General features: G+C 47.0%; 1 protein-coding gene across 1 annotated transcript in view; it reads left to right on the plus strand.

The window, feature by feature from the left end:
* Window positions 1-17,161, plus strand: part of Npas2 (neuronal PAS domain protein 2) — a 185,566-nt gene that overhangs the window by 156,438 nt on the left and 11,967 nt on the right. The window contains exons 16-19 of the mRNA XM_032900982.1: window positions 2,026-2,172; window positions 9,526-9,726; window positions 12,129-12,319; window positions 12,952-13,044. Coding sequence (XP_032756873.1) covers window positions 2,026-2,172; window positions 9,526-9,726; window positions 12,129-12,319; window positions 12,952-13,044 — 632 coding nt within the window. The remainder of the gene's footprint in view (window positions 1-2,025; window positions 2,173-9,525; window positions 9,727-12,128; window positions 12,320-12,951; window positions 13,045-17,161) is intronic.

Consider the following 17,161-nt stretch of genomic DNA (forward strand, 5'->3'; position numbering starts at 1 on the left):
GAAGCAGGACAGAGGGACAGATGTCCTCTGAGCTTCTGAATCTTCCCACACTGCTGTGTATTGCACATGTGTGTATCAATTAAGGCCCTAGGTGGGGGATTTTACGGCAAAGTCTACATAAGACATGTAACAATGTATCATCCCTGTCCTCAACAGCCTCTCGGGTCTTCTCCCACTTCCTATTCTTTGCCCAGTGTCTGACGTTCATCTTCACAGTTATCTTTGTCTATCACTGTATTTGTCAGTATTCCTTTCATTTCATGTTAACTCCAAATTTTAGGAAAGGATCTAGAAGCTATTAATCCATTATTAAAAATATCACGTTCCTTTAAAAAAAAGAAGAAGAAGAAGAAGAAGAGTGCCTCACAGCTCTGCTGAGTGATTCCTGACTAGTTTCAACAAAACTCTGTGGGTTCTTGTTTGGGTCAGTTCAGGAGCGAGACACTGGGAATGCAGGGATGCTGGTAGCACGGCCCTCACTTGTAGTTTGCAGAGTCGAAGGGAGAAGCGGGCAGACAACCAGAGAAACCACCCTTGCGGGGCCACTTCCTAGGGGAGGGAGGTACTCCTTGAGTTGGCCCTGAAGAGTGGCTAGGAAATTGGTAGATGAGTGGATAATAGAAAAAGAAGACTCAAATGTGCATTTTAGAGGAGAGCCACGTAAGGCCCGCTGGCCTGGCATGGACAAGAGGCTGAGCATTGGGCCATCCACTCTGGTCATGGGAAGGCTGGCACAGATTCACTTGTATCCGCTGCTGAGCCCAGAGCTCTGACTTCAGCTCCTCCATGTGCCTTTGGCATCGTCCCAATCTCTGACCCCAAGTGATACCTGGATCCCAGATGGCTGTTCACCAGCAGTACCTCATCTTCTCAACGTTTGGCGCTCTCTCTCTCTCTCTCTCTCTCTCTCTCTCTCTGTCTGTCTCTCTCTGTGCAGAACTGAGATGGCTGATGGGAACATTTTGGAACATATGCCCTCGTAGAAGTGGTCTCTGATGCTTTCCTGGAATAAGAAAGACGTGTGCTAGCATATGCTTCTTGCTAGCGTCTGGCTTGAGCAGTGATACGAAAGCTGTTCATCTGGTCTCCTAATTAAAATAGTCCATCTTTATCCTCATGGGGGAAGGAATCAGAATAGTGGTTTTCCTTCTCAAGTCCTTGAGACACATTTGGTAGAAAATTAGTGATTTTTTCAATCCAATGACACAAGAAATCCCTTTCACTTCTGGGCCTTGTGTCTACAAAAAAACAAAACAAAACAAAAAACATCATGTTCATAATACCTAGTGGTAAGAAATACTAATTTTTTTCATGTCTTGAAGTTTACTTAATAATAACTGTTCTTGGTCTGTAGTATGGGCTATACCTGATAACAACTGCATTTCTTTAAGGTTTTTTTTCTTTTTTTGCATGCATGTGTATTCATGTGTCTTTGTGCACCACGTGTATGCAAGCGCCCACAGAGGCCACAGACTATCAGATCTCTTAAAGGCGAAGTTAAGAGACAGTTGTGAGCCACCACCTAGGTGCTGGGAACTGAACCAGCGTCCTCTGCAAGAGCATCAGGTGCTGTTAGTGCAGAGCCAGCTCTCCAGCCCCACCTATTGTATTCTTTAAGACATTATCATATAACGGATGCTTCATGTTACAGGGCACTCTCGGCCAGTGTCATTCTTGATGCAAACATCAGGAAGCAACTGTGTCCTTCCCCATATTTCTGTGCTGCTTCAGCCTGAGAGGCAGACAATAAGCCAGGGGGAAGGGGAGGGTATGAAGACCTTGATAGATCCAGGCCCACTAGGAGAACACCAGGTTCCAATTTAGGGTGACAGAGGGACTTGCTGTCATCATTAGCACAAGGAACACTGGCTAGACACCTTGTCACTTAAGAGCTCAACAGTGGTTTCTCAGAGATCCTGAGAACAGTGGCCAAGGAGTAGGAAAGAGGTATTTAAGACAGATCTAAATGTTGGCAAGGAATCGTCCCAGACTGAAATAACTCTTTGATTTGATTTTTTTTTTAAGTTTTCAGCACAATTTAGCATGTTCCAGACCATAAAAGACCAGTTGGAGCAGAGGACGCGGATCCTGCAGGCCAACATTCGGTGGCAACAGGAAGAGCTTCACAAGATCCAGGAACAACTCTGCCTGGTCCAGGACTCCAGCGTCCAGGTAATGTGCCTGCGCAGGGTGGCCTCTGTTCTCCTTAGAATCCACTCCTGTCCAGTCAGGATTTTACCCACAAGTCCCTGTGAACTGCCTCACAGAACCCAGTATGCTTAGGAAGTATGCAGACACTCCTAGAGACAGATCACATGAAACAAATCCACTCGGTGCCAAGCTTGAAATTCCTACAGTGTCCCTCTTCCTTACCTGCCACTTCCATAGGGACATTTCTGTTTACTGTCCCTCCCAAACTTCCTTTCATGGAACTATCCCTGCTCTGCAACCCAAGGACCCAACAGAGGAAGCTGGGCTGTCACCTCCCTGCCCCACCCATTGGTAGAACTGAGTGAGAACATTCTATGTCTGACAGCAGTGGGATACACCATGAACCCAGATGCATTCTAGGATTCTTAAGAGTCATGTGTCTGGGGGTTGGGCTTTTGCCAGGGTCGTATTTACTGAATCTATATCAAGGATATGTATGTCACATGGATTCCCCAACCCCTGGAGTTTTACATATTTTACTTCAGGACCGTTTGACTTTATGAGTGTATCATTTGTGCCCAGTCTTATGCAGATGTCACTGCAGTCAACCTCAAGTCTGCCCTGAGAGCCCTAAGCATGTGTAGCCACCCTAGGCAAGACAGGGGGAGCAGAAAAGACACCTCAAGAAAATAGCCACAGGACTGTCCCTGCCACCCAACCATCCCCCTCCACACGGACTCCCTGAGCATCCAGTGGCACCTGTGACAGATGCACCATGCTGCAAACTGAGAGCCACTGCATGACGAGACTTACATAGGACAGTTTGGTTTCATTGGGTGACCCCAGAGCCCTCTCCCCAGCATTCTGCCCAGCTCTGCTGGGAGGTGCAGGGGACCTCGGTGTCACCTGCTGAGCCTGTCCTCCCTGCCTCTGTTAGACTCTTGCTAGATGGGACAATCTAAGGCACCCCGTGCTGAAGCCCAGGCAGGCATCCCTTTTTATTCCGGTGAGCATTGCTCAGCAAACTCTACTAAAGTCCGTCTGCCCCTCTCCCTGTTGCTGTGAGTCCCCTGCACGGACACAGGTAGAAGCTGTAGCAGTCACAGGAAATTAAAACCACAGCCTCCAAACGTCACAAATTCACAAAATGCCCCTTCTTACCACTCCTCCCAAAGTGCGATTTTTTTTCCTCACAGATCCGTAACCCAGTGGGTAGCCTCGAACTTGTCTCGTTTCGATTACTTTAATGGACTTTTTTATACTAACGGGAAGGGGGGGTGAAGCAGAAAGTGCTAAAAAGCAAGGTAGGCGTCTGAACATCCTCCAGAGTGCCAAAGCTTTCTACTTCCTGCCTGCGCCACATCAGAGCGAGATTTTAAAATGACAGGCAATAACGCTATCGCTTTTGCTCCCAGTCGTAAAGAATATGCTCTTTTCCCCCATCAGGAGTACATTTTGTGAACCCCTAACACATAGATGTATGCTGAAGTACATACCCATCTGAGTTCTTCAACGGGCCATGGAAGCACAGCCCCCCAGTGTGTGCCTTCCCTGTGGAAGTCAAGTGTTCGAGTGTCCCTCCTACCTTGTCCATACCAGGCCCTGCAGTTTGTGCCTCTCTGTGGCTAAGCAAGCCTTTCAGTTTGCACACCTCCCTGCGAAGCCAGGCTTTCAGTGCTCACATCCCTACTCGACACAGAATCTCCAGTACACACAGCCCCGAGTGGGAGCCGAGCCCCCCAGTGACACCTCCCTTGCAGAACCCACGCCTTAGCGTGTGCTAGTGAGTTCTTTTAAAATTAGGTTAGGAGGAAGTTCCCTTGGGATATTTGATGCTTGCTCCTGGGGAAAGGCGAAAGGTAAACACAAGCCACGCTGTGCGGAGGCCCTCAGGTCAAGAGAAAGTGGTCTCCTCAGTGTGTGTCTTCTTTGTAGAAACCAAGCCCTCAGTGTACCTCTCCCCAGTGGATTCCAAGTCCTTGTTGTACAGCTGCCTCATAGATGCCACACCCTTGGGTGCACAGCGCCCCTGTGGATGCTAGCCCCCCTGGTGCACACCTCCCCTGCAGATGCCAAGCCTCTTCTGTCTTTATTCCTCTGCACTTATCTCCACTGTGGAATTTTCCAGAAAGAACACGAAGAGCACAGACAATCAAACCAGAGAACATCTCCTCCCCGCAGCCTGGCTTCTTGTTTTCCACAAGACTTAAATACATCCTAAAACTCCTACCAAAATGTGATCCTCGTTTTTGGGGGGGAAAAAAACGGATTCAACTGTAAAAATAATCAAATGAAAATTTCTCTAGACTCCCCCCAGCGCTCCTCCAGGCCCCCACCCCCAGCCAGCCCTTCCCCACCAGCACCACCAGAGAGGAAAGACAAGAGATAATGAATGGCAATTAGCCGCTGCTGAAGCCTGGAGATGACACCATATCGTACAGGATGTTTTTGTAGTGTCTCCGTATTAATGACTTCTATACGTCCTATAACGACAATGATTTGTAAGGTTGGCAGGTAGAGTGAAAAAGTATGCATATAAAAAGTGGGGTCTATTTCTTCTAACATACTTTTCTTGTTTCGAGGAACCATCTTGTTTTCTTTTTTGCGTGTTCCCTATAACCTTTTGAGGTTGGCTTTTGAGAAGTCCAAGAAATCCTTTGCTATTAGTAAAACAGAGGTACAGACTTGTATGCCCAGATGCAAACCAGGACCCCACCCCCACCACCCCACTCAGCCAGCGTTGTTTACCGCAGTTCACGGGCTTACTTCATTGGTTCAGAACTGAAGCGTGTGCTAGTGAGTTCTTTTAAAAGTAGGTTAGGAGGAAGTTCTCTGGGATATTTGATGTTTGCTCCCAGGTGAAAGTGAAAGATGCACATCCTCCAAGCTGGGCTGAGGCCCTCCAGTCAAGAGAAAGTGGCCTCGTGCTTTTTTGAGCGTGTGCGCCCTCTGCTGGTTATTCAGAGGAATGCCTCTAAGGACACCTGCAACACTGCAAATAGCATGTTCCTTGATTGGCTCTTTGAGACGTCCATCATTCTAGCCAAACAGCCAGCTTGCTAACTGTCCAAATACGGATACCTCACTTGCTGAAGCCCTGGGAGAACCGGAAGATAGAGAGAACAGGTTTTTTATTCCTTGAAGGACATACGCAAATGGGACAGCATAACATACCAAACCCTTAGCTCCATGACAGGAACAGAGACAGTTTGAGCAAGAAGTTTCATTCTCTCATTTGTTTCTGTGCTTTTCCATTGGCTCCTTTAGCAGATCTCTTTAAGCACAAAGAGGAAGAGCTCTTTCACCCGCTTTATGAATAATGTAACAATGTAGCATTCATTCCAGGTTTGCTGGATCTCACCTACTTAGTATGCACTGACTTCCTGAGGTAGGCACTGTCCATGTCTCTGTGCTGGAGAGTTTTATATTAACTTGACACAAACCAAAGTCATCTGAAAGGAGAGAACCTCAGTTGAGAAAATGCCTCCATAATATCAGGCTGTAGGCAAGCCTTCTTTAATTAGTGATTGATGGGGGAGGTCTAGCCCCTTATCCTTGGGGCTACTCCTAGGCTGGTAGCCCTGGGTTCTATAAGAATGAAGGCTGGGCAAGCCATGAGGAGCAAGGCAGTAAGCAGCATCCCTCCATGACCGCTGCATCAACTCCAGCCTCCGACTTCCTATTCTGTTTGAGTTTCTGTCCTGACTCACTTCAGTGATGAACAGTGATGTAGATGTATATGTCAAATAAAAACCCTCACCCCAGCTTCCTTTCGGTCGGTGTTTCATCGCAGCAATACTAACCCTAACTAAGATAGAAACCGGTAGGAGGATAGTGGGGTATTGCCGTGACAGAGCTGACCATGTGTTTTTTGGAAGGATCGTGGGAGGACTTTGGAATTTGGGGTTAGAAAAGTCATTGAGTCTTCAAAGCTTGATCTGATGTTCTGCGGGAGCTCCCAAGATAAGAATGTTGAGAGACATGCGGAGGGTGGAGGCCTGACTTGTGAGGTTTCAGGGAGAAGCAAGGACTGTACGGAGCCTTTTGTGTGGAGAGTCTGTGGTGTCTGGTCAGCTGGAGCTGAAGAATTAGCGGCAGTTAGGAAGAGAGCAGCAGCGTCAGTGAGGTGAAATCCTCTGGGAAGTGTTTCCTGAGAGACACACGCATACACAAGCTTGTTCCAGAAGTGGCCAAGGTTGTACCTCACACTGGCAACTGAATTTGGTAATTTAAGAGTCACCCAGTTGGGACTGGTTTTAAAGGCATGAAGAGGTCATGATGAGCAGCTGAGGCTTGACACTGTGAGAGGCCAGGAGAGGCCATCGGTGAAGGTGCAGCCTCCGTAACAGTTTATGGCTTGGGTTAAAGGGACCATGCAGGCTTGCTTTGGGCCATGGTGCGTTATCATAACAATAGTAACCCTAACTGGCACAGTCGATATCATATGAACGGGAGAACCAAATCATTGGGAAAGTTACCAATATTGACCAAGATTATTCTCAATGTATGGGACTGCATTTGGAATCCAGCGTGTCTTCTTTGAGGCAGATGATAAGGCCTGTCACAGTGAACCTTGCATTAATCTGACCAAGCAAGCGATATCCTGCCCAATGGAATGCAGCCATCAGGCTTGAGCGTGAGGCTTTTGCTGAAGCTACGAGGTATTGTTTAACCCACGTACTACTCCGAAAGCTTACGAGAAGAGACAGCTGAATCTGAAGTGACGGGCACCCAGAAATTCTTCTTTCTAGGCTTATTCCCACACCTCTGCAATCTAAGCATTTGGGAGGCAGAGGTAGGCAGGTCTCTGTGAGTTCAAGGCCAGCCTGGCCGGCATAACCGTTTCTAGGCCAGCTAGGGCTGCATAGTAAGACTCTGACTCGAATAAAAGGCATGGGGTACAGGAGAGATGGCTCAGCAGTTAAGAGCATTTGCTTCTCTTCCACAGGACCCAAGCTCAGTTCCCAGCACCCATGTCAGGCAGCTCAAAACCACCTATAACCCCAACTTCAGGGGATCCGACAACTCCCGCCCTCGATGGGCACCTGCATTCCCACGCAAAGACACAGAGACACAAACGCATAATTAAAATAATAAAATAGTTTTAATAAAGACCAAAAAATTCCTTTAGCCTCTAAAGAAGTGTTCTCAACCCCCCTAATGCTATGACCCTTTAATAACAATTCCTCATGTTGTGATGACCCCCAGCCATAAAATTATTTCATTGCTACTTCGTAACAGTAATTTTGTTGCTGATATAAATCTTAATGTAAATATCTGTGCTTTCCAATGGTCTTGGGTGACCGCAGTGGAGGGGTTACGGCCCACAGGTTGAGAACCGCTGCTCTAAACTACTCAAGAGCTTTCATTTCACACCTGCTGGTTTCTGGGTCAGGATGAGATATGAAAGGTCTTTGTGACAAATGGGCTATCCAGTCTAAACCCCACAACACAGCCCCCTGCTGGCCTTGGAACCACCAGCTTTATCTATGACTGGAACATGGGGCGAGCTCATCTCTGGGTGATCCTCCCAGTAAAGTTCACCCCCATCCTTTCCACATCTCCTGTGGCACTCAGGGAAAATGAGCCTGCCCTTTTCAGGTGGGCACACGGCTGTGCTGCCCCAGTTCAAAGGCAGAGCCTCCCTCCCTAAAGACTGCGCAGCTCAGAATGGGCCACGGACAGCAGGCACCAGGACAGAGGTTAGCAGCGCATATTTTCAATGCCCAAGAGTTTTCGCTAAAAGAAATATTTGCATGCGTTTGGTTATTACTTAGATTATTAAAGTTTGTCCCTTCAACATTTAGACTCAATTTGTAAATCATATTTTTTTTTTTTACTTGCAACTCTAATCGGGTCTTAAAACAGCACTGCTTTCACTCGGGGTGTCCTCTATTTAAGCTACAGCCAGTGAGTTTATAAACTGAACAAACCGTGAACAGTCCACATTAACTCCCAAAGCCAATACCAGGGTAACATTTCAGACACCCTGTGTACTCAATACAGAAAACTTAAAAGTAAAAAAAACAAAGCAAAACCAAAAGCATGTCTAAGCACTTAAACAACTGTTTGAAATGAGATTTAGCAGCCCTTCAGCGTCCAATGAGAATGATTACAGAATCCCCAGATACTAAAATATACAGAACTTAAGACCTTTTTATAATACAACATGGCATTGCACACCCGGACCCCCTGTGTTCTTTAAGCCAATCATGTCCAATCCACAGCCCACACTGTGAATCCTCAAGGTCAATACAGTGTTGTGTTGGGGTGGATTGTAACTTGACTGCATGGTTTTTGACCTCTATAGATGACAACATCCCATCCCCCTGTCACACAAAATAACAGGCCACCATTATTAGACACCTTTACATGACCTAAGACAATTCATTTTTGTCCAGTGTGACCCAGATAAGCGAAAAGGTTGGGCACCTCTGCTTTTAATCATCCCTAGATGGTCTGTAAACCTCCGACAGTGTACGTGCTATGTAAGTACTTATTATAACACATACGTTTAGGAAATATTGACAGAAGACAATATGGTTGGCTCGGCACAGGAGGAATTCTCTCCCAAGCCATTTTGATCTGAGGCAGGATGAGTCTAGAGATGGGGGGAAAAAAACCCAGACGTGAGGATCAACCTCGTGTGGTACAAACTGTTTGAACTAAACCAGAATCCTCTCAAGTGCTTCGGCATCTTCTTAAACTAATAAGGTGTCACAGCCTTCACTGTCTAAGGCAGCTTATGTAACGAATCGTGATTATAAAACAAGTGTGACTTGAAGGCATGTGGGTGACACATCATTCCGCTCTTATTTTTCTACCTGGAAGGCTAAGTCCCTTCCTCGCTGGAAACAGGGCTGTCCCATCTCCTCTCAGCCCTGGGTCGAAAATGCCTAAGAGGCCTGTGGGAGCAAACCCTGGTCCCTGGGCAGAGATTCCAGCTTGGGCATAAGACCCAGTCCTTCTCTGAGCATAACACGAGCCACGCCATGCCACGCCACCCTTAGAATACAGGTCATTCTGTTCCTAAGACAGGTCTCCTCTCCCTTCTAAAATGACACAGATGAGTCAACTCCAACTTCCGGTTAATATCGGTCCGTGCAAAAAGAGCCTAGATGTAAGACTCTTTGGTCAGATTGAAGTCGCCTAGCTGTGACCCTCAGTAAGGCAGAGACAATGTCTCTCTGGCCCAGCCACTAGATCTAGTATGCTAGCCCATGCAGGCAGCAACATAGGCACCCTCGCGCCCTCTGATGCTAAGTCAGGGGAATTGTTTTTAGGAGTGTTTTAGGATTCCGGGAGTTTTCCCTCATCCCTGGGATGAAGACCACAATGGTCCTTATTTCACAGGCATTTCTCTTCTGCCCGTAGATGTTTCTGCAGCCTCCAGCCGTGTCTCTGAGCTTCAGCGGTGCCCAGAGACCGGCGGCTCAGCAGCCACTGCAGCAAAGGCCATCTGCACCGTCTCAGCCCCCGCTTGTGGTCAACACTCCACTGCCGGGGCAGATCACGTCCACCCAAGTCACAAACCAGCACCTGCTCAGAGAATCTCTGAATGTGATGTCCGCCCAGGTATCATGCCCCCTTCCACTGCCTGTCCACTTCCTGCCGCTCTCGTTAGGGCAGACACGCTCTCACAGCTAACATGTACTTGGCTCTGGCAAATTCTGGAAACGTAAATGCCCTTCTCCAGGCTAGAGAAAGAGTCCAGTGGTGGGTCTCTTTGTTTAACTATTATTGTAAAGCCATTCTGAAGGTTCAAGTTGTAGTCTCCTGCATTTTGTACTGGGAGAAGCGGCGCTGATGGTTATACGGTCCCACGCGCCTACGGTCCCACGCGCCTACCGTCCCACGCGCCTGCGGTCCACACGCCTGCGGCCTTTCACTGTGGCCATGTGAATGAACCCTGTTCATTGTTCCTTGCCCCGGGACAACCTGCACAAATCTTCTCTAGCAGCCATTGCCACTCAGTACAAACCACCAGGGACAGCTTGACCAGGTTACTAATGGTAAACGAAACTTGAATGGAGCAGAGTAAAGTCCTAAGCCCCTGCTTCTGGGAGATGGCACCACAGCGGGCGGGCAGATGGCTGCCTCTCCAGCAGCCTTCGCAGTCACAAGGCTCCTAGGGCTCTGGTATCTGTTCCCTGGGAGCAACAGCGAAAGAGGGGTGTTGTAGACCTCACTGTGCTTATCAGTACAGAATCCGGGAACTGGGCCACCTAGTGGACAGATAGGTAAAGGCAGCCTCCAGATCCTCAGGGGATGGTGTGAACCCACTCTTGGAGCCTCCAGTCCTTTGAAATGGTATGGCATTTACACAAGACGTGCGTGCTCCTATATAACTCATTCACTTGTTCATTTAGTGATGCTGGGGAACAGACTGTGGACTTCTCACTTGCCGTGGGAGCACTGTACCATGGTGCTATACTCCAAACCCCTTAATATTTTAATTCATTTTAGATTTTTGTTTGTTTAATTTTATGCAGATGAGTGTTTTACCTGCATGTATATCTGTGCGCTATGTGCCTAGTGCCCACAGAAGCCATGAAAGGGTATCAGATCCCCTGGACAAGGATTTACAAGGGTTGCAAGTGCTGGGAATTGGACACAGATTTCCTGGTGGTTGTGAGCCACCTTGTGAGTGTTGGGAACGGAACCTGGGGACCTCTGGAAGAGCAGCCAGTGCTCTTAAATACTGAGCCATCTCTCTAGCCCCCTAGAAGACTTGTAATGCCCAATACTGCAGGTAAATAGTTATCTAGGCACACTGAGAATAGTCATGTATGATCAATATCCATGTGATATTTTCCAAATACTCTTATTGGTTATTGAAATGACAAATCCATGTAGAGGGAAGCTTTATTCATCTTTATACAAATTAAGAGTTTTGCCTAAAAACACAGCCTTTTAATTTGACAGGGTCATTAAAACAAAACAAATATTTGATGGCTGGGAATAGCCTAGGGGGTTCTGGAAAAGCAAATGCTGAGGCAGAGTTTATACAGATACCAAAAGCCTTGAGGTGTCATAGGAATGACCAGTGTCACAGACAGAAACAGAGAATCAGGGCCAGGCCGCCCCCTCGTTCACTCATTATTTGAGTCAGCAGATATTTGCTGAAGGCTCACTGCATGGCCAGCACTGAGAGAACTGTGAATGAGAAAGGAAACCCTCAGCTCCAATGGGGAGAACAGAGAAAAATGTGTGCACATCAGAGAGTGTCAGAGGGTGGCGTGGGAATGGCACACAGATGAGTTGAAGGTTTAAGATGAGCCGAAGAGGTCTCCCAGAGAGCAATGTATCTCAGCAAAACCTACCATGGGTGTCGAAAGTCAACTGGGTCAGCATCAAGTGGAAGAGCATGGCACAAAGATTGATCGGCGTGTGCAAAGGTCCTGAGGCAGACAGGCCCAGCGAAGAGCAGAAACAGCAAAGAACTCTTTGCTTCTGAAGTAAAAGTTGTGAGGAAAAGAAATAACCCCAGTTCAATGAATGGTTCAGTTCTGCTGAGAGCCTAGCACTGCCCATGAAATTTTAAGAATCTTCAAGGTGCTTACAATCCGATGGGGAAGTTATTCAAAATAGAAACAGTTCACTGCACAGTTGGTGGGTCCTAACTTAGAGGAGAGGCAAGAATCAGCAGATGGGAATTCTATGAGGTTTCCTAGACAGTATGAATTGACTGTCTTCTTTCTCTGTCTCTCTCTACCTCTATCTCTCTCTATGTTTCTCTGTCTCTCTCTGTCTCTGTCTCTCTGTCTCTCTCTGACTCTGTGTGTCTCTGTCTCTCTCTGTCTCTGTCTCTCTCTGACTCTGTGTGTCTCTGTCTCTCTCTGTCTCTGTCTCTCTGACTCTCTCTGTCTCTCTCTCTCTCTGTCTCTCTCTGTCTCTCTGTCTCTCTGTCTCTCTCTCTCTCTCTCTCTCTCTCTCTCTCTCTCTCTCTCTCTCTCTCTCTCTCTCTCATGTTCCAGGGTCCAAAACCAATAAGAAGCTCCCAGCTGCTGCCTGCCGGCAGCCGTTCGCTGAGCAGCCTGCCGTCCCAGTTCAGCAGCACGGCGTCCGTGCTCCCACCAGGCCTGAGCCTCACCACTGTCGCTCCCACCCCTCAGGACGCCAGCCAGTGCCAGCCCAGCCCTGACTTCGGCCATGATCGGCAGCTCAGGTATGAAGCCGGGCTGTTGAGAGGTCAGAAAGAGGTCATTTGCCCTTTCCTTTCATCTCTCCTCTCTGCACAGCAAACTTCCAAGGCTCCCCAGTCGATCTCCGCTCAGGAGGCAGCAGGGAAAACCTTGGGATCCTAACGTTCACGGATGTGACCCATCGTGTGGCTCTCTTGCCTTTGAGGGGCACTGTTCTAGTTTCATTTATGTTTCCATAATAAAAGCAGGAAATTTGGTGAGGAAGGAGCTTTATTCAGCATACGATTTCAGGTTACAGTTCATTAAGGCAGGAACTTCAAATATCGAGTCACGTTATATTTCCAGTCAAGAACAAAGAGAAGTGCGGGCATCCAAGCTCACTCTCCTTGCCTGTGCTCTGTTTGATTACGCCACTCTTACACATTTCAAGTGCCCAGCCTAGAGAATGGTGCTGCCCGCAGTGGGCTGGCCCTTCCTGCAGTGATTAAGACAGTCTCCCTCCAAGATATGCCCACAGGCCAACACAGTACAGACAGTCCCTCATTGAGACCATCTTCCGGGTGATTCTAGATTTCGTCAAGATGACAGTAAAAACTGACCATCTCAAATGCCTACTATAATGTCCTTTTTTTTCCCCCTCTTTCTCTGCCCAAAGGCTGTTGCTGAGCCAACCCATCCAGCCTATGATGCCTGGGTCTTGTGATGCCAGGCAGCCCTCAGAAGTCAGCAGGACTGGACGGCAAGTCAAGTAGGTGGGAGTGGGACGGACACCTGAGTAGAATAGTCTGATCCTGGTTTCTTCCTTTTCTTAAAGTCATGCTCCAGGGGCTGATGGCCCTGACAGTAGTACTCCACGCTGTCAGGTTTGCTGTGGATATTCTACAGAAAATGGGACCAAGCCTCCAGAGGCGCTTCCCCAAGCATTCCCTTCACTGGCCGCCATGTAAATAGATCAAACCTGGCTTCTACTCTTCCGCACTCCAAACAGCAGCTGAAGGAGATTATGACCACAGGTTGCGGTCATCTTTGAGCTTTTTTGAAAAATACACATTCCAAAGCCTTCATCTGAGCTAACGTCTGAGTAGACAAACCCCTTCGACTGCCTTGGGGGCTCTCTCCCTTCAACAGGCACTTAAGATGCACTGACTTCCCTGCCTCTGGCACTGAAACCCAAGCCCAGGAGAAGCAACAAATAAGACCTCCCTCCCCTCTCTGAGCTACAGCCTCCGCCCACATTTCTGGCCCAGGGCATTTTCTGTTGTTATAAGTGAACATCACAGGCAGGGGAATCTATGAAGGTCTTATCCGCCCCCTGGTTCTGGATAATGGGAAGGCCAGGCAGATGGTGCTGTCTGGCATCTGGTGAGGTCCTGCGTGCTGCCTCAGGACTTGGGGGCAGAGAGAGCCAGTGTTCTGACTGAGTTCTCCTATTCTTATAAAGTCATTAATGTCCTCATGAAGGCACCACCCTAATGACCTCATCCAGTCCCAATTCCTTCCAAAGCCCCACCTAAAACTACCATAAACAAGAAGCTTGTGTGTGAGGTTTCCATTCAACATGTGGGCTTTGGGGAACACACTCCAGCCAGAGTCTCTCTTCCTCCAGTCTCATCTCCCAGTCTCTCTTCCTCCTATCCATACTGAGGGGCAGATTTGCTCAGCTGTTTAGCTAGTATCGCACCAGGGTCACTGGGGACATGGGACAAATGATTTAAATGCTGCTAGAAAGGAGGCTTTACAAAAAGGGGTGGGGAGGGGGGTCTGGGTTCCTATTTCCCTCCTCTTTCAAGACAGGCTTCTCTTGCCTTGACCTTAGCATGCTGGGGTATAGAGTATATTCTACTGCACCCAGCCTTTAGAAGGGAGGCTATCACATGCCTTTATTTGTGTAAACACTGTTTGAATCTGAGTCCAGAGGTTTTCTGGACAGCACTAGCCAATGAAGCATGCTATTCAAAGCCTCCCAGGATTGTCCCTGGGAATTCGTTCTCTGCTTTCTGCAGCAGCCCGTAATAGGGTAACTGAGCAGTTTCCGAAGCTTGTGGGTGTCCTTACGATGATTTCCTTTTCTCCCAATAAAAATGCTATAGCTTCCCTTCTTCCCTTCAATCAGTGGGGAGTCGGGGCTTTAAGATCAATTAGGTCCAGAAGGCCATACATTATCTACGGCAAAGCCAGGGGCCTGATGGCTCCAGAGCATAAACTCCCTTGGCTCTGAATCTTCAACAACTTGTTGGCCCTGTCTGGGGTCTCCCTTCAGCCTATAGAAAACTTTCTCTGTCGTCTCTGCCCTCTTTTTTTTCTTCTTCTTCCTTTTTCTTTTTTTCAGAGCTGGGGACTGAACCCAGGGCCTTGCGCTTCCTAGGCAAGCGCTCTACCGCTGAGCTAAATCCCCAACCCCCTCTTAATCCTTGGCGTCCCTCCTTTCGCCCGTGTGTGGGAGCAGGCATGGCCTTGAATCCTGTAGAAAGCCGTCTTTCAAATTCCTTGCTTCTGTTCTCAATTAGGCAGGCGGGTTTGGATTTTGGTTTTGAGTTTTGCTTGTTCTTCCTAAATGCTCCAAGTAAATGGAAAGAAAGATGCTCATTACCTCAGTTTCCAGAGATGGTTGACCCTGCCATGAATGAGGTAAAACCCGCAATGTTTTCCCCACCAGCAGCTGTGACTGCCATTTTTGGTCAAACCAATCATTGCTACCCTACTGTCTCTTCCAGACATGATCTAACAGTTCTGTTCTCCAGGGGATATCAAGATCTGCCTCTCATATACACACAGAGGTCTCTGTAGGGGAAGTCTGGAAACCCCAAAGACTGTTACAGATGACCTCATATTGGGAAATGTCATTGCTAAAAGTCTAACCCAGAAGGGAATTCCCTGTAGTGTCTTTGAACATCATCCTGTTCTTCCAGACCTTCCCATAAAGACCGTCTGTCTTAGTTAATTAAGGTCATACTGCTATGAACAGACACCATGACCAAGGCAACTCATATAAGAACAACATTTAATTGGGGCTAGCTTACAGTTTCAGAGGTTCAGTCCATTATCACCAAGGCAGGAGCATGGCAGCATCCAGGCAGGCATGGTGCAGGAGGAGCTGAGAGTTCTACATTTTCATCTGAAGGCTGCTAGCAGAATACTGACTTCCAGGAAGCCAGGATGAGGTTTTTAAAGCCCAAACCCACAGTGACACACCTACTCCATCAAGGCCACACCTATTCCAACAGGGCCACACCTTCTATCAGAACCACCTCCAGGGCCGATCATACACAAACCATCACACTATGGTCACCAACATCTTGTTATTGGCTCTCCCAATAGGGACTACTTTGGCTATGTGGGGTCTTTTGTGTTTCATATTAATTTTGAGTGTTATTACTGCTATTATAATAAAATATACATAATGTAACATTTGTCATTGATACATAATACGTAGCATCTGCCATTGTAACCATTTAGGTATCCAGTGCATCTGAGGTGCTGTGCAGCCATTAATTTCCAGAGCTCTTTATCTCCTTAGACTGAAAGCATACACTAGCTGCAGCCCCAACCCCCAACTCCTGAAAGTCACCATCCTTCTCTCTGCCTTTCCGGGATTTTGACTATCTATGTGCCTTGTTTGCCCCTTGGTGGCTTCTGGTCTCCCTCCTAGCCTGTGTCAATGCTAGGTGGTATTATGTTCCACCATACCAGTGTCTTGATTTTTTTTTAGTTGACATATAAATTAATGGAACATGTTGGGAAATTTCCTTACATATGTGTGCACTTCTTCCTCCTCCTACTTCCCTGGCCTGTCCTGCATCCACACCCTCTTGCTGGTTCATGTCCACTCCCCCCAAGTAGTTTCAGCATAGAAGCGTTTTGGGATCCTGCAATCCCATTTATCTCTTTTTGGAGTTATTTCCTGAGGTCCTACAGTCTCTTTCAGATGGTATTGTTTATGCCTGTGTCATTAGGTGTTTCCCTCCAGTATCCAGGGTTCTGTTGCTGGTGCTTATGATCTTTGATCAGTTTTTAATTGATTTGACTCCAGATGAAGGATATGGATCTAGTTCCTTCCTCTACTTGTGAAAAAAAATCTAGTTTTGCCAGAAACTGTGTTTTAAAGATGCTACCCTTTGTCCAGTGCATAGTTTGTGACACATTTGTTGAAGATTTAGTTGGCTTGATTGTGTGTTTATATCTGTCTCCTACATTTCCATTGCTCCACACGTTTCTGTGCCAGTAAAATGCTGCTTTTTGTTACTATGGCACTATAAGTGTAATTTGACGTCAGGTTTTGTGGTGCCTCCATGATGGCTCTCCCAATAGGGACTACTTTGGCTATGTGGGGTCTTTTGTGTTTCATATTTTTGGGTGTTGTTTCTATTTCCAAGGACAATACTGGAATTTTTATGGCAATTGTGTTGAATCTGTAGATCAGTTCTAATAATATGACCAACATAACAATGTTAACTTTCCCATGAGTGTGGGAGGGTTTCTTCTTTTATTCTAGTACCTTGCTCAATTTCTTTCTTCAGTGTCTTAAATTTTCCAATGTAGATGTCGCTCAGCTTCTTGATTAGCTTTATCACTAGTAATTTTTAATGATTTAAAATTATTTTATGTTAGCATTTTAAAGTTATGAATGGGATTCTCTGATTTCTTTGTTGACAAATGCATTCTTGGCATGTAGAAAATGTGCTCAATTTTGTTTGTTGATTTTGTCTCCTACTTTGCCTAACGTATTCCTTAGATCTGAGACTTTCCTGGTAAATCTTTATATGATGGCATCATCTGCACATAATTACACTTCAGTGTTCCTATTTATGTCCCTTTAACTTTTCTTATTTCCCCAGCAGGACTTCAAATACTTGGTTGAATAAGAG

The sequence above is a fragment of the Rattus rattus genome, chromosome 4, assembly GCF_011064425.1.
Source record: "Rattus rattus isolate New Zealand chromosome 4, Rrattus_CSIRO_v1, whole genome shotgun sequence".
NCBI classification, from domain to species: Eukaryota; Metazoa; Chordata; class Mammalia; order Rodentia; family Muridae; genus Rattus; species Rattus rattus.